This window comes from Cyrtonyx montezumae, unplaced genomic scaffold (assembly GCF_038088225.1).
Source record: "Cyrtonyx montezumae isolate F1298 unplaced genomic scaffold, pur_monq_1.0 scaffold_7, whole genome shotgun sequence".
Classification (NCBI taxonomy): Eukaryota; Metazoa; Chordata; class Aves; order Galliformes; family Odontophoridae; genus Cyrtonyx; species Cyrtonyx montezumae.
The window spans coordinates 11,664,438-11,690,084 of NW_027072078.1; the positions used below are offsets into that span (position 1 = coordinate 11,664,438).

At 34.6% G+C, this 25,647-nt stretch overlaps 1 protein-coding gene across 2 annotated transcripts in view; it reads right to left on the reverse strand.

Moving 5' to 3' along the window:
* Positions 1–25,647, reverse strand: part of SLC25A12 (solute carrier family 25 member 12) — a 44,153-nt gene that overhangs the window by 11,404 nt on the left and 7,102 nt on the right. The window contains exons 1-11 of one of the 2 annotated variants that reach the window (XM_065751164.1): positions 23,695–23,775; positions 22,918–23,033; positions 13,591–13,730; positions 12,681–12,827; positions 11,825–11,963; positions 10,456–10,549; positions 9,754–9,838; positions 5,412–5,496; positions 4,790–4,948; positions 1,629–1,681; positions 1,364–1,444 (exon numbers count right to left, since the gene is read on the reverse strand). In XM_065751164.1, the coding sequence (XP_065607236.1) occupies positions 1,364–1,444; positions 1,629–1,681; positions 4,790–4,948; positions 5,412–5,496; positions 9,754–9,838; positions 10,456–10,549; positions 11,825–11,963; positions 12,681–12,827; positions 13,591–13,730; positions 22,918–23,033; positions 23,695–23,705 (1,110 nt within the window). In that variant the 5' untranslated portion in view covers positions 23,706–23,775. Of the gene's footprint in view, positions 1–1,363; positions 1,445–1,628; positions 1,682–4,789; positions 4,949–5,411; positions 5,497–9,753; positions 9,839–10,455; positions 10,550–11,824; positions 11,964–12,680; positions 12,828–13,590; positions 13,731–22,917; positions 23,034–23,694; positions 23,776–25,647 lie in introns of those variants that run through there. The other variant, XM_065751163.1, reaches the window with a different exon arrangement.

The following is a 25,647-nucleotide window of genomic DNA, read 5'->3' on the forward strand; positions in this document are numbered from 1 at the left end:
CTACAACAATCAGCTAGTACAAACGGCTGTGTTTGGACAGCTCATCTGAAACTAAAATTTCTCCCTGATTTTTGTATATTTGCTACAGTAAGACAAAAATGTATTTTGAAAAAGCAGTACCTATCAAGAAGCAGAAAAGCCTTTAGAAAGTGTTTAATATTATAATTCCAGTATAAAACAATATAAAAATAACTGAGTATGAGATGTTGATTTAAACAGTGAATTTAACCACAACGTAGAGAAAAACACTAATGAATTATATTCATTTCTATTACAAATGATCCATATGTGCTTTCCAGATGAAAGATTAGTCTTCTGCTAGCTATACATCACAGCTGCTTTCTCACATTTCTCAGAAAATAAACTTTGGACACTGACAGGTGAAGACTCAAGCATGTACCAGGCTGCCAAATTCAATCAGGCAGAACTATAAGCAGCCTCCCTTCAGGGCTGCTTCTTTGAATTAAAAGTTTGCAGAGGTCAACAACCTTTCCGCCCCAGGTTTGTTGTAAACTGAGGAGGTTTTTTACCAGCTTGTCAGCCTACTCAACTGGAAGTTATTAGTGTTCCCTGCTATAAAAGAAAACTAACTGAAGCTAAAAACATTTTATAGGGTTAACAGCTCTTGGTGAATGAAATTAGCCAATGTACAAAAACAGAAAAAACCTATCATCAATATCAATTCCAAATCATTTACAGCTTGCTTAGAGATCCACTGAATTAGGACCCTTAATCTGAATGAAAACATTACTTATTAACTATTCACATTAGGAATGTAGTTAACATCTGGAGTAATGCAGCTACATTTTATATGAAGTAACTTAAAACTGAAAATTCATTCAAGCTTGTTATCTGGAAGACAAGACTACATCGTTCAGTTTTTTCACTTCTTACACAAATAAGAGAATCACACACAGCAAGTAAAAGAGTGCATTTCTTTTCCTTTTGAAAACTTCACAAACAAACAGTTCTTTTTTGTCTAGCTCTTCCCACATCCCCCACCCCCATGAGGAAAACTCAAACATGACTCCTACAATCCATTCCTAAGGATCAACTATATCTCTCCAAATTAACCTTGAACATAATCCCAAGCAAAAGTAGCCATACAGAAGTTTCTGTGAATACAAATACCACTTAAACTGAAAGTTATACAGCAGGCCAGAAGAAGTTGCTAAAGCACTTAATTTCAAGGGAACTCAGAATTATGCAGCTTTCCCAAAGAGAAAAAGTTCTTAGTTATTGTAAACTGGAAAAAATGTTCTGTTCCAATCAACAAAGGACACACAACTGTCATTCCAACTGTACTGCACATGACCAAGAATCAATTTCTCCTAGGAATGAACAGTACAGGATAGATACTTACACAGCCTCCAGCAAGGATCTCTGCAGGGAGTGGAATGGAACCATCTTTCTTAGTAAATTTGTCTCTGACAAAGTCATTAACCTAATGAAGACATAATATGTTACACACAATTTAAAGGTATCCTTCCTCCTTATTACCCTATATCAAGTACATCTGTTACCATATTTATTAGAGTGCTTGTAAGTGGTCATCTTTCACACATTTTAGGAAACAAATCCTGTGTATGTTAACAAACAAAAAGATGTCAGAAAAAAAAGATACGTACAGTTAGCTTAATAGCCTTTTCTGGAGCAACACCTATCAGCTGTGGTAACAAGCCTATAGAAACAAAGACATCATAAGGCAACATTATCTTCCTAATAAAGAAACTAGTATTTTATAAGAGCTCTATAGAAATGTCTTTCTGCACATGGGATATTCTTTGAAGTGACTGGCAGTTACCCTTGGAGGTAGATGGCATTTATGCACGTGAGGCTGTTAGAGCATTGGACATTAATACCTACAGGATTTTACAATAAGATTTCTGTTGAAAATGGTAATGAAAAAGGTGCATTTAGCCACCTTTCACAATCAGATCTGTGACTGTTGCTGTACAGAAAAAAAAGGTAAGAGATTGAATTTACCTCATCACATGTCTATTTACATAAGAATTAATTCAACTTCATTAGTTTTTTTAGCACCTTAATATGATTTTTCCCATAAATCTTGCAATTTATTCTTATAAAAGGAGAATAATTGAGATACACACCTATAATTTATGAACTAACTTCTATCACTAATATGAGATTTCTCAAGGCTCCACAGTCAACTAATTATGTAAGAGATTTTCATCAGGCAAGTCCAACATTAACTTCTTTAAGCTCTCATACAATTATTTTACTTTTTTTTTCCTGCCAGCTGATCCTTCCTCTTGGCAAGGTACCTGTTTTGAAAGACTCTTGCTCCTGGAAAACAGCTACTATAAGAATGAGCAGCCTTTTCACAGAAGTACATACACCTTTATAGAAGCTAATAGGTTTAAGAAAAAAAATCAGTAGGTGGCAGTCTCAACTTTCTAACAGAAGATTACAGCAGCATCTGTTGTCTTTCAATTCATTTTCTGCACAGTAATCTTGGCATTATGTATAGAATTATAAAACTTAAAGGGTTTATTTTTATTAGAAGTGTTCATGCTTAGGGAATATCAATTTGTCAGACGTGCTTACCTTAACAAATAAAGAAATCCCATACTAATATCAAACACCAAACAACACCAACAAAACCACAATGATACAGCTTCCCACTCCCTCTTAAGTGAAAAGAATAGTTAAAATTCATAAAAGAATCTTCAAAATTCCCCAAAGCATTCAATCAGTATTTTTTTTTAGTACTTCCCTAAAAGGATGCTCAGAGCAAAGACATCAAAATAGAAAGTGCAGCACTTAATATATGCGGTGTAGTGTTTTCTTCCAACACAGAAGGTACTGTGTGATGTACAGACTTACTATGCAGAGGAAAGGTAGTTATTAAATACAAAGAAAGGTTGACAATAAGAAAAAGAAATACTGCCCTCCCAGCCTGAATCTCTGATATACCACAAAAAGAAAACCCACCTCTGCAGTGCCCTTACTTGGGGGTGGGTGGGGGGAAAAACAATAAAAACTACCAGACAAAACAAGACAATTCCCACACTCTGTCTCCTCCTTTATATGCAGCTAAACACCCCAGACACACACACTCTAGAGAACCTAAAATTCAGCACAGTCTAGAAAGGGAGCTTAGAAAATACTTCACAATTAGTTCAGAAGTTGAATGTCAGGTTTCATAAGCATCATGGATTTCCTGACCGAAAATTGAAAGTTTTTACTTAAAAAATGTGAACAATGTTCATTCAAGTCTATTGTTTAAAGCAAAGTAAATAACATATTGTGTCATTATATATTAGAATACAATTTAGGATAATCCCACTCAGAAATGTAAGATTCCAGATACAGTCAACTCCATAAATATTTCTGTTGTTTCTGTTTAATACTCTTATAATTTAATACCATGATTACATGTTCACCATTAAACAATGTTTTCAGAACAACTACACAAACCTTTCATGCTAAACAATTTTAAAGGCAATTTCTAAACTTTAAAAAAAAAAGTTAACCAAGTTGATATTACACTCCCCTCAACACACATTTTTCCCCTCAAGTGTGAAGCACTGATTTTAACTCATCTATGGAAAGCATTGGCCAAAAGTTAGAAGACAAAAAATGTGATTAGCTTTAGAAGCTGCTGTGCAAAATCACATTGGGGTGAGTGGTGGAGAAAGAAAACAGCACAATAGAAAAGCGCTGCAAAAATCACAATGTTTAAAATAGAGTCATAAACATAGCTTCAAGTAGTATTTGCTCTAATGAAAGATTTAGCAAGAAAAGAAGGAAATAACTTCACTAGGAAAAAAAAAACAATGTATTGAGAACACAGCTATCTCATTAACATCTCCCCTTATTCATTCCTCTCTTTACTTGTCACTGCAAAATCCTGTAAGATCACAGAAAACTACTTAGAGTCTAAAGACTTCCACATGCAAAAACTTCTCAGATGCTGTTCTTAACGAATACTAGCAAGGACCACTGTCCTTATGGTCAGAACACACTGCAAAACAAAGAAAAAAGCCTGTGACCATCACCCTAAAAATAAAATTTTTAAAAAGTACTTATTCTTAGGAAAATTGTGTTTTGTTACATTAAGAAAACAATTAAAAATTGAGAATTCAACTAAATATAAAATATCAGAAGACTGACTAGTACGTACCCTTTTAGTAAGTTATCTTGTTGATATGATACAGATGCTTCCATAACCTTCTCCTAAGCTGAAAAAATAAGTAAGATAGCTTTCTATCTAAGTGGTACAACTGATAAGAAGTTGCTTTGAATTCTTAACCTGCATTTTGGAACAAAGTTATACATATATTGCAGGCTGACATTTTTTTCTCACAGTAGTCCCAGTACCTGCAGAGGTATAAGGAATAAGCAATCTGGCATCCAGTTTAACAGGCACGTATTAAAAAGACTATTTTCTCTCTTTTAATGAAAAATATTTGCTGTAAAATGGATCTTTATACCTCACAGGCTAAAATCTATTCAACATGTTTGCCTCCATTCAAATAGAACAAACCTCATTTTGTGAGATAATCTCGTCCACAACACTCACACCACAGAGATTAGGACTTTAAACAAGTCTGTGCACCAAGAAGCCAATCACTAACAACAACAGAAGGGCTCATTTTTCCCAGCAATTTTGATGAACAGTGCTCAAGGGATGTTAAATACTCATCTCTATGAGACAGAAGCAAAAATGTAAATTGTATCAAGTTTCAGAGTTTTTCAATAAGACTAGTTCTTGAGGTATTAAAAAAAAAGAAAATTCCCAAGCTGATATGTTTAATTCACTTACCTCTGTAAAGACCAAAAAAGCCTTCAAAACGCAAAACCTTTTTAAAGCAGTCAAAGCTGTTTTTATACATCAACTCTCCTACGACTGAACCAGTGGAGCGCTGATTCTGCATACGAGTTTTCACCAGGTCTATGGGATATACAGCTGTAGCACCAACAGCTATGAGAAAGCATTCAGAGCATTATTTCTGCAACTTCACTGTTGGTGTAGTTGATAAATATTGTGGTGACTTTCTACAACGTTTATTTAAACACACAAATATATACAAGCTGGTATGTTCTGAAATGTTGGAAGTAAGGGAGAACACCACTGAAAATCTATAAAAAAAGTCTCCAGGAAAATAGATTTATTACACAGAACAGGGTGCACAGAACAAAGGAAACCAATAAGAAAAAGAAGCAATAAGAACTACCAGTAAGGAAATATGTTACTCAAGTGAATAGAGTTTCAGTTGTTTCTAGATGCATACTAGAATAGAAGGGATAAAGAGAATGGCACAACCAGAAGTGGCTCCACCCTCCAACGCTTCACCTGTATAACCAAGAAGTGCACTTTAAGATGGCCCCTAAGAGTTTGGCAAGAAATACTACTAACCCAGGCCTGAAACTCAGACATTACTCACCTCCAGCAATTGAGCCCAAAGTGAACCTGTAGGCTGACTCAGCAATCTGGAGCCAGATTGGCCTGCCTAACTCTCCAAAAGATTGCTGTGTGAGGAAGAAGAAGAAAAAATCATTTCAAAACCTTGCTGAGAGAACAAAGATGCTATAAATCTGCTTTCATGAAATTAAAGATTCTGATAAAAATTGGTAGTGTAACATTGAGGAGGAAAAAAACCCAAGAAATTTCTGAGACCCAAGATGTCCAACAAACTAAGCATATTTTTCAACTATTCCTTATGTACAAATTCTTACATTCTTTATACTTTCCTAGTATCACAAAAATAAAAAAATCCATCTACCTATGACCAAGACAAAGCAGATAGAAATATAAATCAGCTTTACTACTTTTCATTCTGTTGCTTTCAAACTTCCAAGGAATGGAAATCCTTTGTTGGCTTAAATAAAATTCAGTATCTCACAGATAAAACGTATACTAGATGCTAAGATTATATATACACACATATTACTACATAGCATGAACATGACATTTACTACCCTGAAAACAAGCAAAAAAATGTCAATTATTCCCCAGAGCACTTCCCCACAAAGCTTTTTCAGGCAGCTGATGATTTGCAGACAACGATGACCTCACTACAATCACATACATTATTATGAACATGTTAGGGTTTTAAATAAAAATCAAGTCTACATAAAATATTTGCAGAGATTCATAATCACATTATTAGATGGTTATTACATACATGCTAATAAAGACATGCTGATACGCAAGATGTTAATATTCAGAAATTTGCACAGTAAAGTATGCAAAACAGGCCAAGTTTCTTCCAAACATAACTTACTGTGTTAGAGAAGTATCTATACTATGTAGGTAATACAAGTGGCCAAAACATTAGAGGTTAAAAATCAATAATAAAGCAGATATGGAAGCCCACCTCCCCAAAACAGCTTCCTCTGTTCCTTACAGGCAACTTGTATCATTTGCAGATGCACTCATGAATGAAGAGCTGAGATTTAAACAGACCTCAGAATGCTACTGAGAGCTTTGCTCGGCTTGTTATGAATTCTCCACAAGGATCATCACACAGATGTTTCACTGCTAACAGCCACATGTGGCTTACCAAAGCTCTGAACCGTGGAAGGGCAGCACATGCCTCAGCATAAGCAACCCTGCACGTGCTGGCATTACATTGGGTGTGCAAACCCCTGCCTTTATCATGTAATGTTACACAGTACATACACAAAGAAGAACAAAGCCCTGTGAGGTTAAGATGGGATCATTACTTGTAAAAATATATTTTGTACAGTTTTTCTGCAAAAGAAAAAAACTATAGTCATTTCCCTCCGCAAGGTATTTCCTGCTCCAAAAAAATACAGCTGAACAGAAAAGAACAGAAAAATTCTGGGTTGCAAAAATTATAAACTGTATGTGTGGAGCAGTTCATTAAGAAAAAGCATAAATCAAATGAATTGCCTTTACAAGCAAAGAGAAGCAACAAATCTGAAGAGTTCAGCCACTATTCTGAAAACTGTTTTCAGGATTTTAATAAGAATCACAATAAAAACAAAATAGTCACACAAATGAAAATAAACTGCAAAATACTGAGGGATCTTCTGATAAGTAAATAAAAGACACACAGTAACAGCACACTGAAAGACTCTGAAACAGCACAGGTTCTTCATCCTACAGAGTTTTTCTCCTACACCATCACACTTGGTTCCTCTCAGCTTTTTCAAAGTTATTCTTTTTCCTCAAAGCTCTACAGAATTCTCATCAAAATCCAATCACTGCATTCCAGTATAAAACTCAATACATCACTGGATGTTAAAAATCAAATTCTTTGTGAAAGAAATGTCACTTTTATCTTATTAAATAAATGTTCACAAAGTTTGTAGTTTACTTGCATGTTCAGCTGGATATGCAAATGAATGTAATTAATGGTATATCTTTCAAATAATGAATATTCATAAGGAGAAAATTACTGTAGCTGTCATCCCTATAGGATGTTCACTTATCAGGCTTTAAGAAAAACTTACACAATGAAAAAATTGGTAATAAAGTATACATGGTTGAAAGCAAGCTAATTTCCATTTCCACCAAACCTACAAAGATAGAGCAAGTTCATTTGAAAACTAAAGTTCTCCTTTTGAAGGGACTTTATAAATGCAATTAGAGATGTGTTCTCATTTTCCAGGAACAAACAGACCTCACAGGAATGACATAATGTCTACTACAAACAAATCTTTTTCATTGTATCTATCAGTACTGTTAAATTAGGTAATAAAAGGTTCACTTAGTATATGGCCCAGTAAAAGACTGCTCCTTACAAAAGAAAGGAAACAAAATGACTTTTTTGCTGTGCTCTTTTAATACAGAACGTAGAATAGAATGGACAGAATAAACAAAATGAGATTCTGAGATTCACATGTTGAAGAACTCATATATTCCACAAAAGATTTTTTCATCCATGGCAGTTAAACTAACTTTCCTAACATTGATACAGATCCTAGATTTTCCAGTGCATATAATCACTTAAAGGAACTTCACTGCAACATGTAAAAAGTGAAGTGGAAAAGAGCAAACGCTATTGTAACAATAGGAGACAGTAAATATAGTTGTCTTTAGCTAGTTTCAGCTCACTCAAGAAAGGTAGTGATCACAACTCAGTAACAAAGAAGGAATAGCTTACTCCTTTGCAAGGATCAGGGCTTGCTGGAAGCTCCAATACGAGGCAATCTCCAAGTAGAGATGCTTCCCTTTTGCCTGCCAGTCCTTAAAAGAGGTTAGGGAGGGGTAGACCCAGGGTTGCACAGATGAATTGCTTGCACCTGTGCTTCCAGGGCTGGCCACACCCCTTCGTTAAGTGCTCAATCACTGGATTAGGCTGTGATCTAATGGTAGCCACACAATTATGAATACAAGTTTTTATTTTCATAGATTTCCAGGATCCTTTAACCACTGGCAAAAGCAGGACATTCACGCGGCAACGCTGTCACTGTCTTTTGCTGCCTGTGTTATCTCTGAACAGCTTACAACAATACTATGTTGCTGACATCACCAGGGTAAAAGTATACGAATGTTATCTTTTGGGAAACAGTTTGGCTTGGAATTGCAAAGCTACTGCTGCCAGCTGTTTGTCCTCTTGTTCCAACTACTCACATGGTTAAGCTACTTTAGAATCAGTTGTTGAATCACTGCAATTCAGGGGCAGCATTTCAAAGCACGTCATCACTAGCTTCAGCTCACTATACATGCTGAGCTGCTGGATGTGGCAGTTCAGCAATTGATTCATCAGAAGATAAGCTATGTGGGTATCAAGAGAGGTGTGAGCAGCTGGGAGTAGAGCCAAGCTATTCCTATTTGGGAATCAGAGAACCTAGATGTCATTATAGGCACCACAAACTCCTAACACAGACTGAGATAACTGGAGTCATTCCGACACTGTAAGAAAACAGGAACCTTCACATTGAAAAGTTTCATTTCTCTACTGAGTACACAAAGATGTACATATTTATTCAGGAATATGAGATATATTCATACAAGATCTTATGAACTAGATATCTTGCCTCTTCTCATGTATTATAGAGGGAAAAGGGATGAGGAGACACCCTTGGAGCAACACACTCTCTTTCAGAAGAACACGGACTTTATTGTATTCTCTCATACGGCTTAACTTAGAAACACCCAGTCCTATGTGGAATTGCACTTTCTTATGAACTTATAGCAGTAAAAATGGATAAATGATTATGAAAAAAACTTTTAAGATCATATCCTACCTTTTGTTTGTTTGCATAATAAATACTAGTGTGCAATCAGTCAGTGTATTGAATGATTATGCATCAATGCAATTCACCATGTAAGTACATCTTCCTTTCTGAATCTGCTGTGTAACAGTTTCAAGGATTTTCCTGACTGCATTGGACTAGAACAGTGTGTTACAATAAAGCTGTATTCCCCTTCCACTGTCAGGTTCAGATAGCCTAAGTTCATTATCAATTGAGATAAAGAGCAAAAACAAACGTTTCATCCAATTTTTCACAAAAGAACTCATAAGCTTTGTGTTTAATACTCTTATTTCTCTACTATTTTAAATAAACAAACATTCACAGTAAGCAATCCAACTGTCTGTACATTCTAGTATCTCAATATGCCACGGTTCAACAGGAAATGTAATGCCCTGCTTTGAAACATATTCAGTACTACAGCAACACACATACAATACTTATCTGTTTAAAGTGTTACTCTTTTTTTTTTTTACTTTTCATTTGCATGTACACTTAAACATTCACTTAAATTCAGCAATTTTAATTGTATATTTAATTGTATACATCACTTGTACCTACCTGCCTCTGGAGCTCTGCCAAGTTGTAAGGCAACGCACCCTCCGCTAGTGGTGCTATTCTCTCAATATCTGCCAAAGTTAAGCGCCTTAACACAAGGCAGAAGGAAGTAAATTACTATTGGTTAAAATGTCAAACACATTCAATACAGTATCCCTAGCTGCATCTCACAGAATACAACCCAAGTTTAGAAAAACAATTGCCATATTTCAATGCATGCCTAAGAGCTCTGCTATACTGAAATAAAGAATTCTTGGATTTAGAAGGGCGTTCCCTTCTTGTAGCTGTTAAGGGATCTCAGAATATTCAGAAGGGAGTTCTTGATTACTAGTAATGAAGGATATAATTCACAGCTTAAACCACTGATAGGTATTCCTCCCCAAGAGTTCACATGCAAACAACTATGGGAAACATCAATTAAGTTAAGAATAATGGAGGATTACAGTCTTCTGGGATTACCATAATGTATTCTGCAATTTTACATTTAAATCTATGATACAACAATTAACAATTGTGCTTGATATAAACAGTTAGAAAATACCTGCATACACCAGTCATTTTATGGTTAATAAATTATAATGAAATGAAAGCAACAACAAAAAATACAAGAAATACAAGAACATGCAAATTTTTAAAATTGAGTAGATTTTGCATAGAAAACAACAATACAGTTGTAAAATGATAAAATTAATTATCTTAAGTTACCCAGTAACACTGTATAAACCTGTAAGTTGGTAAAGAATATCTATTTCCAATGGTGTAACTTGTCCAAATCGGATTGCAGATTGGGTAAATTCCTCTGGATTTAAAAGGGAAGGAGAAATAAAGCAATTGTGTTATTCATCAAATTTCCTCATTATGGACGACTCTAATAACTTAAGTATCATTAAAAAATGAGAACTATCATCAAGAAGCAAAATCCATAAAGCAAAAGGAAATGGAAGATATATGTCTTTAGGAAGACATATCTTGAAAGCGGTCTTTGAAACACAGGGCAAGTATGATTCAATAAATTCTCACATCAGCAAGGTTAGTCACAACATACCCATAATTTATTTTTTTCTGAAGTTTTGCAAAATGAACAGATTATCTAGTATCCATAGTTTTAAGGGCAACTAACTAATTTATCACCATCATGCCCATGTTTCTTTTCTCTTAGCTCTCACCAAACCCAAACTTTTGTGTTCATCTATCCAAATTACATTGTACATTCATGACATAACTGGCAAGCCACAATAAGCAAATTTTAGTATGAGAGTAAAGTATAGGCTTTTCACTAAACAAATCCAGGTAAGACATGTCTATGCATTTACATCAAGGGAAAAAAAATGCCAGGTAATTTGTTAGCACTACTCGGAGGATGAGGACAGGCATTTTATGCTTTTCTTTAAGGATGAAAGGTATGCTGAGCATATGAACATAAAACAAACATTAAAAAAGAGAAAAAACTCTGCATGCTTTTTACCACACATTCACTTGGCTGGTCCTGTCCATGCAGATAATAAAGTCAGTGATAAAATCTGTCATAAAATGACTATGAAATAAATCCACTGATGCCCGCAGCAAGACTGATATGTCTACCTTTCACATGTAAAGAGATTAACTATGTCCTCCTATATGTTGACATAAAACTATGTAAAACCACTTTGGCCAGCAAAAGAAGTTATCAATTATCACCATTTTTCTCAAAAGGATTTAACTGCAGATAAAATTACTAGAGCTAAAGCAATATAGAGATTACTAATAATGGATTTTCAAACACTACTCATTCTATCTTATTTTCTTGTGGCCTCCTATTTCTGAGTGACCATATATCTCCTTCAAGGAGTAGCATAATCCCCAGTGAAACATCCTTTTGCAGATGTCCATGCAAACTAATAAGGCCATCAAGGTTTCTGCCAGAGTCCCAGTTCTTCTTAGTGAGCTACCAGCAGGATGAAAATTCACCCTTAAAATATTTCTACAATAGTGCTAATGTAGCACACTACACAGCTTCTGACTTGCCTTACCCCATATGCAACACCAGATTACAAATTGGACAGAACTAAATTAATAAGTAGGAATTATACTTTACCTTTTGTGACTTCAACATCTTTCCTTGTACCTGCTATATTACTGTATATCTTCCTAACGAGTTCCATGTTATTCAAAAGGGCATTAAATGCATTGAAGTAGGAGAAGCTGACCTGATGTGAAACAGTTCCACCAGCTACCTGTAAAAATTAAATTATGCAGTTAAGTACCTAGAGCCTTTTTTTTCCAGCATCTTATTACAAATTACAGACACATTCATTTGGGCAAGTAAGGAAAGAATTAAAGATATATTTCTACTCCTGTAATTTTAAGCTACTTTTTAATAGAAATATGACAGTAGAACCACTAGATATTTTTTTGGTATAAACTTCACAAAATTATTTTACCTTTACCTTATAAACTTTACCTGAAGATTTTGCCAGTCACAACTGTCACCATAGTAACTCTAGAACCTACATCCTTATTTTCCAAACATTGAACTGAAAACAATGTAAAGTGCATCTAAAAGGGCAAAACTCTAAGTAGTCTGCACTTGTTCTAGTCTGTTCTATATGGAGATCTAAAAATCAGATGCTTTACCCAAATTGATGTTCCTTCTGTGTAAAATATACTTGTCTCTGCTTTAGGCAAAAGCACAGTAGAGCAACTCAAACTGCTCCCAACGTCACTTTAAGCAGATAAACCAGACTGAAAACTTTTCTACCACATAACCAAAAAGCATTGCTATGTTTCATCCTGCAAATTCTATTATAAAGGTAATAATCTCTAGCACTGACAAAGTGATAAACAGATTGGAAAAGAAAAAGTGGGAAAGAAAAAGTGTGAGAGAAGCACCAACATTCTAAAACATCACAGCTACTAAACCCTGAATTCAAAACGCTTTTCTTCACACTTACTGAAACTAAATTTTCTTCCACAAATGGTGTTAACATATGTGAGCGAAGAGTAACCATGACATCACTGAAGTCCAGCCCAGTAATCATACCACTTTTATTTTTGTCCTTCAGTGCAAAAGCTTGTCTTGCATGTTCTGACTGCAGCTCCTAGGATTAATATTCAGAAATAGCATATTAACGAATTCTGTAATCCATTGTTCGGAAAATTTTGACTTAGTTTATAATCCTACAGCATACCTAAATACATTTGTGCATGTAGACCACAATGGAACTGCAATTTAAACTTAAAGGCCAGTCCAAATAAAATAAGAATTCTGCATACCAATTCATGCCATGCACAGATCCATTCCTCCATCACAGATCAGTCCCATTTCAATTGAAGGAAATATTCACTTTCACTAAATAATTTAAGAAGCAATATTCACATATTCATGTTCTGGCTGCTACACGTTCCCTTATTAAATACTCAACTAGTAGAGAAAATTATGATATCTACATTAAAGACTCAAAGTCTAAAATTAAATATGATTAGGATTACACAGTTAACAACATCTGTTTATATTAAGGATGTAATCTCTGGTTTAAGTTCGTTTCCGTATTAAATTCCTACAACAGAAAAAGGAGACTGCTCAATCAATGTTGTAACTGCATAAAGTTAAAACAATCAGTTAAATGGTTAGTTTCATAAAAACAACATTTAATCCCACACATTTATAGGATAATATTCAAGCTAAAGGACAACGAGTAAGCACTCTTTAGCAAACAACATAGAAAAGTAATAGTTCGTTGCTACTAGGATTAGAATCAGATAATTGAGACCAGTACCAGAATAAGATCAAAATTTACAGTGATATAAGTTTGTAATGATGAAAAATAATTTCATCTGTTCTTTGAAAGGTTTATAACTGACCTGAAGAAACTGAGTGAACTCCGTATAGTTAAGATGCTTCTTTCTGTTATGTCCAAAATGCAGCCGAATGAATTCACAGTCCCAATTGAAGGGGATTTGAAGATGAATAGTAGTTTGTTCAAATATTTCTTTGACATTTGCTTTAAGGGAAGTGAAAAAAAACAAACAATAAATGAGTTTTGGAGTAAATATAAAAATTCCAGAAAATATATAAACAATTTAAGTTTTAAGGAGCTGTTTAAGAAGTGTTTTATTAAGAGTAATCTCTAACTGTGCCTTTATTACAGACTTGCATAAGAACACATTTGCTATCCAGTGTGATACTTTTTGTATTACTGCATAAAACTTCGGAGTGTTTTGCTTAGTTTTAATTTAGCTGCAATTTCCCTTTTTCCCCAAACATGACAAATAAGAGCTAATTTGCATTCCAGTACAAAAAATCAAGAGGTTCTCCATTTCTGCCAGGAGTCAAATTAAGCCCTTTATCAAGGGCACAAATACCTGCATTAGAATCTCATGGAATATCTGTCTTACTAAGTACGGTTTGATTGAAACTTGATCATTACAATCATACAGACTGAATATGACTGTTGAAGATAGGTATAAGAAATGGCATCTAAAACATATTATTAGCTCAGCAGAAAGCACCTTATTAAAAGCTTTTGATAAGGACTTATCAAAAAATCAAACCCTATAAAACATAATTGGTAGTCTCACTTATTAAAATGTTTTAAGACAAGTGAAGATAGAGATATCCTCATACAAATGAAACAAAAAAGCGCTCCTTTCAGGATATAGAATTCTCTACAGGTACACTGTACAACTGGAGCATCAGTGCCTAGCATACCCAAAGTCAAAACCCTCACCTGAAAAAAAAATTAATTTCATTTATTCATACACAGCACTGCCACTCTGCAATACAAGCATAGGTTCTGTGTGGATTATCTGACCAAATAAACAGTATAACCAGAAATCTATCCTGATGATGTGAATTCTTTTCAAAATTCACCTCGAAGTACCTGAATTGATGTCAGCTTTCATCAACTAATGCCAAACCTGCTAACTACCCAAGTAAAACATGGTATATAGCTCAAATTTAAAACAAAATGCACACTATTTTAGCTGAGAAAACATCCTCTTTTTTTTTTAATAAGTTTATTTTATCTACTCAACATTGCATTGGTGTATCTGTTAATCAGACATATTAAAGGCCTACTGTGGAACTACTATGAAACAGTTTTGTTAAAAGACAAAATGTAATCAGAAGAACTTTAACGTCATTTTATCCTCCTATCAAGATCAATTTACTTGCAGTGTGTTGCTTTCTCAGTGCTAAAGGACTGCTTGATACATTCATCCTTTCAGATCTATTCTAGCAGAGGGGAAATTACTATAGGGGTTTATACTTTCAGTGAGGAAAGGAAAGGAAATCTTTAGAACAAATGTTTCAGAATGAGAACACACAGTAGGATTCTTTGCCTAGATCACTTGCTTCACAGATAGTTTGAGATTACCTATTTAAAGAGCAGACTATGGTTATTGAGTGATTTAACCCTAATTTAGCCCTTACCAAAAGGTCAAACACAGACGATAGTTGAAGAACTGCAATTTAAACCAGTTTCCAATGCAAGCTAGGCTGAATGAGGTGTTCAGGTAAGCAGGAAACTTAAAAAAAACTTGACTATATTCAATTGCCCATTCATATCTATTCACTGATACACAAAGTGAGGGCTAAGAAAATAAGATAGAGCACCAAATTCATATCACTGAATTATATTATTTTGCCACATTTGCTTTGAAATTTTTGTCTATAGTGGACTTATTCATCAGCACTACAGAAACCAGGAAAGGTAAATTCCCCACCTACCACTGATTCACTACGGCTTCTGACCAAACTAACTTGAGTCTTCATGTACTACAAAACAGATGATTGCGGCTCAAGGTTAAACTTGTAAAACCATGTAGCAGTTATAAATAAATCAGTTGTAAATAACTGTCAGAATTAAAACTGTTTAAACTCTAAATAAAAAATAGGGATTCTCAAACATCTCCAGATAAACCCTAAGGTATTTTTCTACCCAGGAGTAACAATGCTTTTTTCATAATACATCAAGAATATCTTCTTTAATCCAATTCTGTTGGCTTTTGTATTATTTCAAAGTAAATACGACTATTACTAACAACTCCAGGGGAAGAAAAGCAACAAGTGGGCAGTCACATTTCAGGGATTATACACAAGGTAACCTACACTTTCTCTACTCTGAATTACAATCAAATAGCTGATTTAAAGTTTTGGTATTTGGTTCTTTATTTTATTATTATTATTATTTCTGTTTTCCTCATAGTACAAAGTAATGATAACAAAGAAAATATCTAGATAACATTAAGATATAGGTATTGTTTTTTCTTTTTTTTAAACCTCAGGAAAAACCAGTAATGATTCTAAATTAAGGTAAACTACAAGTCCTTCAAATTTCCAGCACAGCTAATTTCCAAGGGGCAAAACAACCGAATTATTTTTAGCCCCTTTCATTTCAGTATGCCATTTTACAGAATTCATTCATTGCTCCTGTCAGTGCACACTGCACATTTGCTAATGTCTTCTCCTACACTTTGCTCACCTTTCTGCAGTGGAATGCTTTCTTACTGAGCAGATAACTATTTCTGAGCTTATGGCAAAGCATATTTCTTCACAGATAGGCATACAAGTCAGTTTCCTGATAACAGTCAACTTTGTATCAGCCTCAGGAACAACAAACCTACTACTCTAGCGTGCTAGTACATTACCTCCAAGGCAACATGCATTCTCTCAAGATTGCTTCGGAATTTCCCCACCCAATCATTTTAAATTATAGATGCCTGGAGCAGCTATCTGCTGGCATACACAAGACTGGCTCTGTTCCCATCAACACCATTACCTAGCAAGCTCAGAATGATGATATAAGAAAAACACATTCTTAGGCAATAGAAAATTTCAGAGGAGGAAGATTAAGTTATAAACACCAAGATAGTTTGTTGATGAAATGAGATAAAGACCATAACACAACACCAACACAACTGAACAGAGCATCACACATCTGAATGCACAGAGAAAACTACTACAGTTCACGCTCACTGAATAACTAACATCAGTTTTGGGGCCCATCTTGTTTAATATCTTTATTGATGACCTAGACGAGGGAATTGAGTGTACCCTCAGTAAGTTTGCAGATGACACAAAGCTGGGAGGATGTGTCAAACTGCCTGAGGGTAGGGAGGCCCTTCAGAGGGATTTGGATAGGCTGAACAGCTGGGCTGAGCAAAATGGGATGAGGTTCAATAAGACCAAGTGCCGGGTCCTGCACTTTGGCCACAATAACCCCATGCAATGCTATAGGCTTGGGGCAGAATGGCTTGAAGAATGTAGAGAGGAAAAGGACCTGGGGGTGTTGGTTGATGCTCGGCTCAACATGAGCCGGCAGTGTGCCCAGGTGGCTAAGAAGGCCAACAGCATCCTGGCCTGTATTAGAAATAGTGTAGCCAGCAGGAGCAGGGAGGTGATCATCCCCCTGTACTCAGCTCTGGTGCGGCCGCACCTCGAGTACTGTGTTCAGTTTTGGGCCCCTCACTACAAGAAGGACATTGAGGCCCTGGAGCGTGTTCAGAGAAGGGCAACAAAACTGGTGAGGGGCCTGGAGCACAAGTCTTATGAGGAGCGGCTGAGGGAGCTGGGATTGTTTAGTCTGGAGAAGAGGAGGCTCAGAGGAGACCTTATTGCACTCTACCACTTCCTGAAGGGGGGTTGTGGTGAGGAGGGGGTAGGCCTCTTCTCCCTGATAAGTAATGACAGGACAAGAGGGAATGGCCACAAGTTGCGCCAGGGAAGATTTAGATTAGACCTCAGGAAGCATTTCTTTTCTGAAAGAGTGGTCAGGCACTGGAATGGCCTGCCTAGGGAGGTGGTTGAGGCACCATCCCTAGCGCTGTTCAAGAAGCGTTTAGATGAGGTGCTAAAGGACTTAATTTAGTAGTTGGGTAGAGATAGTGATAGGAGGATGGTTGGACTAGATGATCTTATAGGTCCTTTCCAACCTTATGAACTTATGAACTTATGAACATTTTTGGCCACACTCATGATGTGGATGAGTTCACTGCCTCAAGTACATCATGAGGTGGTATCAATTATTTTTACTGCTATCAAAAATTCAGAGTGAAAAATCTCACAAAATTCCAATGCAATCAGACTGTTTGCCATTCCCTCTCACAATTGAGCCATTCTTCATGCTTGTTAGACAAACAAATGTGATGTTTCTAAGTACTAGCATAAATACATCAGAAGACACTTTGTTAAGAAAGTGCTTTTAACATCTACTCAGCCATCTATAACCTCATTTGTATGAATTTCATCCTCAATGTGCATCATGCATTTAATGATTTCTATGCTGCTATTTTTCACTATTTCTACTAACAGCAAATTTCATGTATTTCCATTTTCAGCATAAAATTTAAGAAATCACAGATTAAAGGACTTTTATCATGAGTTTTACAGAAGTACATTAACACTGATCCAAATATGAATACAGTAATCATTTTGAGGTGAGGGCAAAAAAAGAAGTGGCAAGAAAAATTAGAGAGCTAACTAGAAATAGTTGTCTTATATTTCTACTCTTATTTTAAAAAATTACAACAGCAATTCTGTTCAGGATTAGAGACAGCCACAATAATGAATTGTCTATATATAATTTTAATGTAGAGTTTTCCTTTTCAGTTCCCTCTTGCTGAACTCTGATTTTGAACTTAATGCTCTGGAGGATGTTTGAAATCTCCTTGAGTTCTTAAGCCTTTTATTATAATTAAAAAATAAGGAAGGTCTTCCATTAAACACTGCTTCAAAGCATTTAAAACCGTGGCTTAAACAGGAAGAATTATAAAAAACAAACAAAGACAGCAAGGAGGAAAGAAAAACATCCTACATTGTCAGGACATTATAAGCAAAAGACACAAAGAAAACCAGCAACTAACATAAGGCAAACAAAAAGTTAATCTCATCTTCACATTACTGCATGCTTGGTAAGAACACTGTTTTTCTTTACATCCTCAGAAACACAGTCAAGTGTCCCTCTGTCTACACTTTTAAAAGTTATCAGCCTTAATGGTTGCAAACAGTATTTTGCAAAGCAGAACTCTTACAAATATCTCCAAATCCTAGCATTTATAATTCAACTGCTCTTTTGGAAATGGGAGAGTGAGTACTAGGAACGATCTGTATTTCCTGAAAAATAACACCCAAAAGCAGAGATTTACAACATACACTGAACTCCCCTCTCCTATTCTTCTCACTCACCTTCTTCATGTCCACCACATCCTATTTAAAGCAAATCTGAATCTTCCTTTCCCAGATTAAAATTTGTTGGCAAAGATTTTAAGAAAACAGATGGATGAGATTCCAGTATCACGGAACACCCAACTTCTGAAACTATTTCATTAAATTGATGCTTATTTCACTCCACCAGTACTGCAATTTTTATATAGTTGCATTAATAGTTACCCAATCCCTTCACTCCCCATGTCTTGAAAGAAGAACCATTACACTCTGCATATTTTTAGTGAGATGTGGACCTACAGGACATTTTTTAAAGCAATATATTTGGTTTCATAGATATTTTACGTTTATCGAACTCTGAATACAGAAGAATTGTGAAGGCAGTAAAATTGTTTCCAAAACTCACTGCTCTAGCTCTATCTATCCACATCAGCACAGATATTTAAATAAAAAAATGACCTCTGAAATGCTCATTTATCGGAGAATTGCATTCCTTGCAGTGACTCTACTCTGAAAAAAAACCCTTTAAATTGTAAATTCTAATTAAAAGTGTTGATCACTGAGAAGTTTGTCCAAGGGAAAAGTATAAATATTTTCTTTCTTGTTAGAAAATGTATTTTTGGGGAGAAATTTCTGTGATGGTCATACTTGCCTTTAATCATAGTAAGTACCATCTGTTTCAGTAGAGAATATCACCACATAACTTGAGGTTTAATGTGAAGACTTGCTCTGACCTAAACTCAGTTCAGGAGTGCTTTACAGGCCTTCCTTAGTGCAGCAGCACCGACTTCATGGTCTGCTTTTAAATATTTAGCTCATGTTAAGTAGCTTAGTACATCCCATGAACAGAACAGTTCTTTTCTGGCTACAGACCGAAACCCACAACTAGAAAGATAATACACGAAAATAAAAAAGTAACACTTTATCTGTCTTAGTTATCTTTTAATTATTTCACAAAGCAATGTAGTAGGGAATCATCAGCAACACATTTCCCATAAAATGTTAACCTAGAAACCTTTTTTATGAAAAATGCAAACTTTTATTCAAGATTTTTTCCCCTATTTCTTTGTGACTAAAAAGTTAATCTGAATTACACTGCCATTTGTATCACTGGGTTATTAAAATAGTCATTTTATGATTTTTCATTCAGCAAGCTAATAAGTAGACCGCTGTAGCTCAAATATGTAAAATACTGAACACGTGGTGCAACCAGTTTGAATTAGACCTACTTCTTATGAGCAATTTTCTTCCAAAAGATCTTAAATACCAAAACTGCAGCACACTACCAGCACATCTATGGCAGTTAGTCACAGATTTAAGGATGTCAAAACCTCCTAAAAAAATACTTCAATGCAATAAGAAAGTAGATGACACCCAAGCATCAAATTCTGCACAGAAAGCATCTAAATTCAACAATTCAAATTAACACATCACACAGACAAAGACATTGATTAGTGAAGCATAGCTGACGTGTTTCTACCAAAATTTCTAAGAATAAAAAAAATCATTAGCCCTTCTCTATTTCTCAACTCAAAAGAGAGAGGTCACTTTGTAATGTATGTTACTTAATGGCTCCTCACTGGAGAGTGGGAAAGCAAACTTCAGCAGAGACAAATCACAGATTGAGTGTAAAACAAACCACACTTAACTCCCTCCAGATAAGTGAAAAATTTGAGTAGATCAGGACAAATTTTGAAAACTCCATATGGCCATACTCAAATGATTTGGGGATGTGGCCAGCTTGGGTGCAGAAGTAGTTACCAATATGGGTTTGAGCCCAGCTTAAATACAATCAACATCATCCCAAGTCCAGTAAGGCCAGCATTGGTTCAAGTTACTGATTTAACAGACCCACTTTGACCCCGTGTTCCACTCTCCAACATTTCAACTCCTTATTCTAAAAGGACAGCACAGAAAAACTTCAATAGATCCATATCAGTTACAGCAAGACATACTGCTTAGAGTCAGCTTCAGAATCACTACATGCACTTTTCTAAAGCACTGCATCCAAGATAAATCTTGACTCATGTTCATTCCCATAATCAATGTGGTTTATCTGCAGACTGGATAAATTACCTACAAATATGAGATTACTTATCTAATAGCAGCTTAGACACTAACTGGCTATACATATTCAATTACAGCATTGTTCCAGTATTTTACTATGAGCTTTAGATGTTAATATGCGGAATCAATCTATAGAGATTGATACAGCAGGTATGTGACTTTTCACACTGTAGTAACATTCACTCCATCTATAATTATCTTTTCTTATTCAGACTTCTGCTTGAAATGCAAAGCCTAATAACTGAAGAGATCATCAAGTCTTTCCCTTCTTCTCAGCCATTAGGAAAGACACTTTGAAGAAAATCAGCAGTGCAAGTATCATGTTTCAACTTGACCACCTTCCTCCAAAGACTTGGGAAAATCCTAACTTTATATACTTTCCTGTTTTCACATGAAACTGAACTCTATGCCTTTCTGTTTATGTGGTGTGAAAAATGAAAGAGTGCAGGTCACATCTATGAAACAGTCTCTATAGGAGACAAGATCGATTTATAAATTTATAAATTAGAGTTACGAAATGTTATATCATTTGTATTTTCCCCCCACAAACATTAATTTGCATAATATCCCTACAAAGGGAAAATAAGTAGCCTATTTTACCAACAACATAAGGAAATAAAAAGCAGAAGTTAGAGTGAGCTACAGAAATAAGTACTTTTGATATTTTGATATGTTACAACTTACAATTAAATGCAGTCATAATTGCAAAAAATTTATTTTGCTAAATAAGGCATCAATAGTAAACTAGGTATTCAAGGTGTATCAGGTATATGAGAAAGACAAATGTAATTGCTGTAGCTTCTCATTTGTATTGTTCTTTTAGCTATAAGATAATGATGAAACAATAAAAGTAACAATTCAGTCTGATTGAGAAATTTGCATACCTGAATTGCTTTTTATCTTGTTTTTACAGAATGAAAAATTTCACAATGTGTGTTTGTATCAGCTTCAAAGTATATATCCCCATTTAGTGAGATTATTACATACATCATTAACAAAGCCACACCAATTGTGGTAGCCTGCCTGCTTTCTAATGACTGCATTTACTGACTTCACCTTAGTTTAATTCAAGATGTCATAATTGACTTGTACACAAGTAACTGGATTGTCAAGTAATGTAATAGATATCATAAGTTTGTTTCCACACAGACAAGCATTATTTGTTCCGATTTTTCAAAGTTGAAAGAGTCTTTATAAAAATGAACTAGTACAAACAGCAAGTGGCTACAAATCCAAGTGCAATATGAGTGTGTTCTTTATTTAGCAGTTTATTTTTGGATAAAATAACAATTTTAATTCAATTTTATTAAAATTAGCATTTATTTACCTAATTTTCATGGAAGTACAATATTTTAAAAAACAAAGCCCAGTCCTCCTTAAACTGCAGTATTCTTAAGCAACATTGTTAAGCAGTATAGTTAGCTTAATTTTGTTCAATTACTAATATATGTTGAGAGGAAAAAGAATGATAAGAAACTTAAAAGACCAATGCTTTTCCCTGTTTTTTAATAATACGTTATCCAACTAGAACTTACATTAGTTACATTAAATTAAGAAGCTGCTCAATTGCAACATTAGACTAGGAACTCAAAAGATCTTTTTACTTTGAACTCTTACTATAATTAATGACAATACTTCAGAGAGATAAGGAAATTCCAAACAAATTAAAAACTCAGAAGGAGAAAAAAATCCACAACACAAACTTTCGTTTAGGATTCTGAATGAAATGGTGCTGTATAAAGTACTTGCAAGAACATGAAAAATCTTGACCCAAAAAGATACATTTTTTCCTACACATTTCTTAAGCTTGTAAAACTCAGATGAAAAAAATTCCTCATGCAAACTGTTTAAGGGAATGAGTAAAGCACTACATAAAGTGTGTTTCCAGCAGTGATGAGCTATTCTTACATTTATACCATAATCACTTTCTTAATCTGTTTTTCTTTAGATAGTCTTACCAAAGGTTACTTCTCCATTGCCACTCTTGTCAAATAACTGAAAAGCAACAATAAATATTGCATCTGGAGTACACAAAACAGATTCAAATGCCAAAAATTCTTGGAAGGAAATCAACCTACAAAGGAAAATACAGAAGTTATTACACATAATCTGTTGAAATATATCAATGACTGTGTTTGATGCTCTAAGAAGTGTTCTGATATAATTATCAAAATTAAATTCTAATACTCAAAAGTAAAGACTCTATACTAGAAATAGAAAGAGGTGTTGGTTATATTTGAGTAGTTAAATTTTGTGTGGCTCACTTTCTTGTACTAGAAGAGGACTGAATTCTTCATATCCACCACCAACAAAATATAATCTATTCTCAGTGAGTACCTACTACTTATTAAGTCATAAGACTTAAGCAGACAGCACTTAAAAACTGACATAAAAAACCCACAACAGCTCTATCAGCATTAAATTCAAAGGTCTGCTGTTATATCATTTTTTTGTATTTCTCATGAGAAAGAAAAGCATTTAATGAAACTATAGGAATATACTATAAAATATATACTCTTAAAATAACATTTATTAGGTATACACTAAAAATATATATTACATCTCAAATACTATATGAACTTCAAGGTTGTATATAAAGCAAAGAAAAGGCAAGAAAGAAAGAATAAGAGCATTTGGATAGTTATGACCAAGGAAGCTAAGGATTTGAGTGTAACATTTCATCACAAGACAACGAGCTGTGTATGTGAGACATTCACCACACAGAAAAATGCAACTCAGGATGCATCAGGAAACCTGTTCTTAGTCGAGGTGAGGAAGCAGCAGTATCACCAGACAGGGCTCTCACGACATCTCCGGAACGCTGCATACAAACCAAAGTCCTCATTTTCAACACATAAAAACTCAGACTTGAACGGACACAGGTAATATGACAATAACAATTTCACTAGAGAAGCACAGTTTACTCTAACAAGTAGGAAATAATTAGATGGAATTCTATATAATAAAAGCTACAGCAAGACATGCTTCATGTCAGAAGATAAACAATATTGTTGGCATGAAAGAACACACATACCATGGCCTTCCAAAATAGTGAAAGCAAAATCCCTAGGTTTTGAAAACAATTAGATTAATGAGAATTTTCCACTGTTCCAGGTTCTTGAATATAGAAATAAGCGATGGGATATCTATTTTAACATTTAATAAATTATCAATGGGAATAATAGTTTTAAACATTTTTTTAAATTAAATAAAATTTTACTACTTCAGTAGATGCTGTTAAAACATAACTATAGATGGTACATTTTATTAAATGTACATAATTGATCTGAATGTATAAAATGTACTCCAGTAGATCTTACAGTACATTTAGTAATTCATAGAAAATATTAGTTCAATTATTCCTTTATGCAGATATTGTTTATTGTTGAAGATACATGTATATAATCATCTTGAGGGGAAAAAAATAAATCAAACCACTCATCAGTTTACATAGTCTTTCTCTGTCAAAGTATATGCAAAGTAGAGTCAAGATACTTTAAACAAGATCATGTACTTTAACATACATGCAATAAATGCATTATACAGAAAAAAAATTGACTTTGAAAAGAATTGAGATATGGAAAATATAAAATTACATTGATTTCTCATGTCACCCATAAAAATAAAAAAATGAGAAAATGGTTCTTCTGATGCAAAGTCAACTTCATTCAAAGAATGATCCTGATGGATAAAGGTCTTGTATCAAGGAATTCAAATAGTCCTAAAAATAATTGGGAATATTTGTCTTTCTAAATACATCTCACACACAAACAAGAATTAACATTAGATTTATGCTTAACCAGAAAGCTTTATAACAGAATCAAGTGATAACTCCTGCAGAATGTATTCTTGTAGAAACCTTAACCTTAAAGAAGTCATTCTCCAGAGGGCTCCCTTTAACAGTGCCTACAGCAAAAGGAAATAAATACATTCAACTTCCTTTCTATATATTCAGCTTGCCATGTCTAAAAGCAAGAATATTCCCTGCAATCCTGTTATCAAGGTGGAAATAAGAGGTAGATTAAATGGAATGAAGGAGCTTCCCATCCAAACACTATTCAAGCATCATTCTGTGAACCTGTTGTATTAAAGAATCCATAACAATATCAAGTCATCCACCTCTTGTTTTATTGGTAACATTTTTTAGAAATTCCAATCCTACTATTTCTATACTGTCACTCTTCAAAAGCACACCAAGCAAGCCACATGTTTACAGTTTTTCTGTCTTTCCTGGTTCCCTACTACAACTTTTTGCTTTTTACCCACACAATACAGCTTTTGGACACAACATATCCCTGTTGTAACTGTCCATTAAGTGAAATGCTGGCTCTTTCTTCAGGAGTTCACTGAAGAACACACTTCCAAGTTCTAAGAATGATATGCTGATAGGTAGAGTAGCCAGAAACAGGCAATTAAAAATGTAGAATCTGAAATGATTACTGAAATTTTGCAGGTTTGATGGAAGAATTTTTTTATAACTTGAATATCTACAATATCAGATAAGACTTATGTAACTTAGAAGGTGGTTTTGACACTTATGAGTCAATTTTTAAAAGAGGATATGTACCCTAATCCTAACTTCAAAAGTAGTGCCAGCAAACTGTGATACTGGAATGCTTAATAGCAGCATCAATGAAATTCCACTGCATTTAACAGTTAACTCTAATTTAGACCTCATCATACAAGCC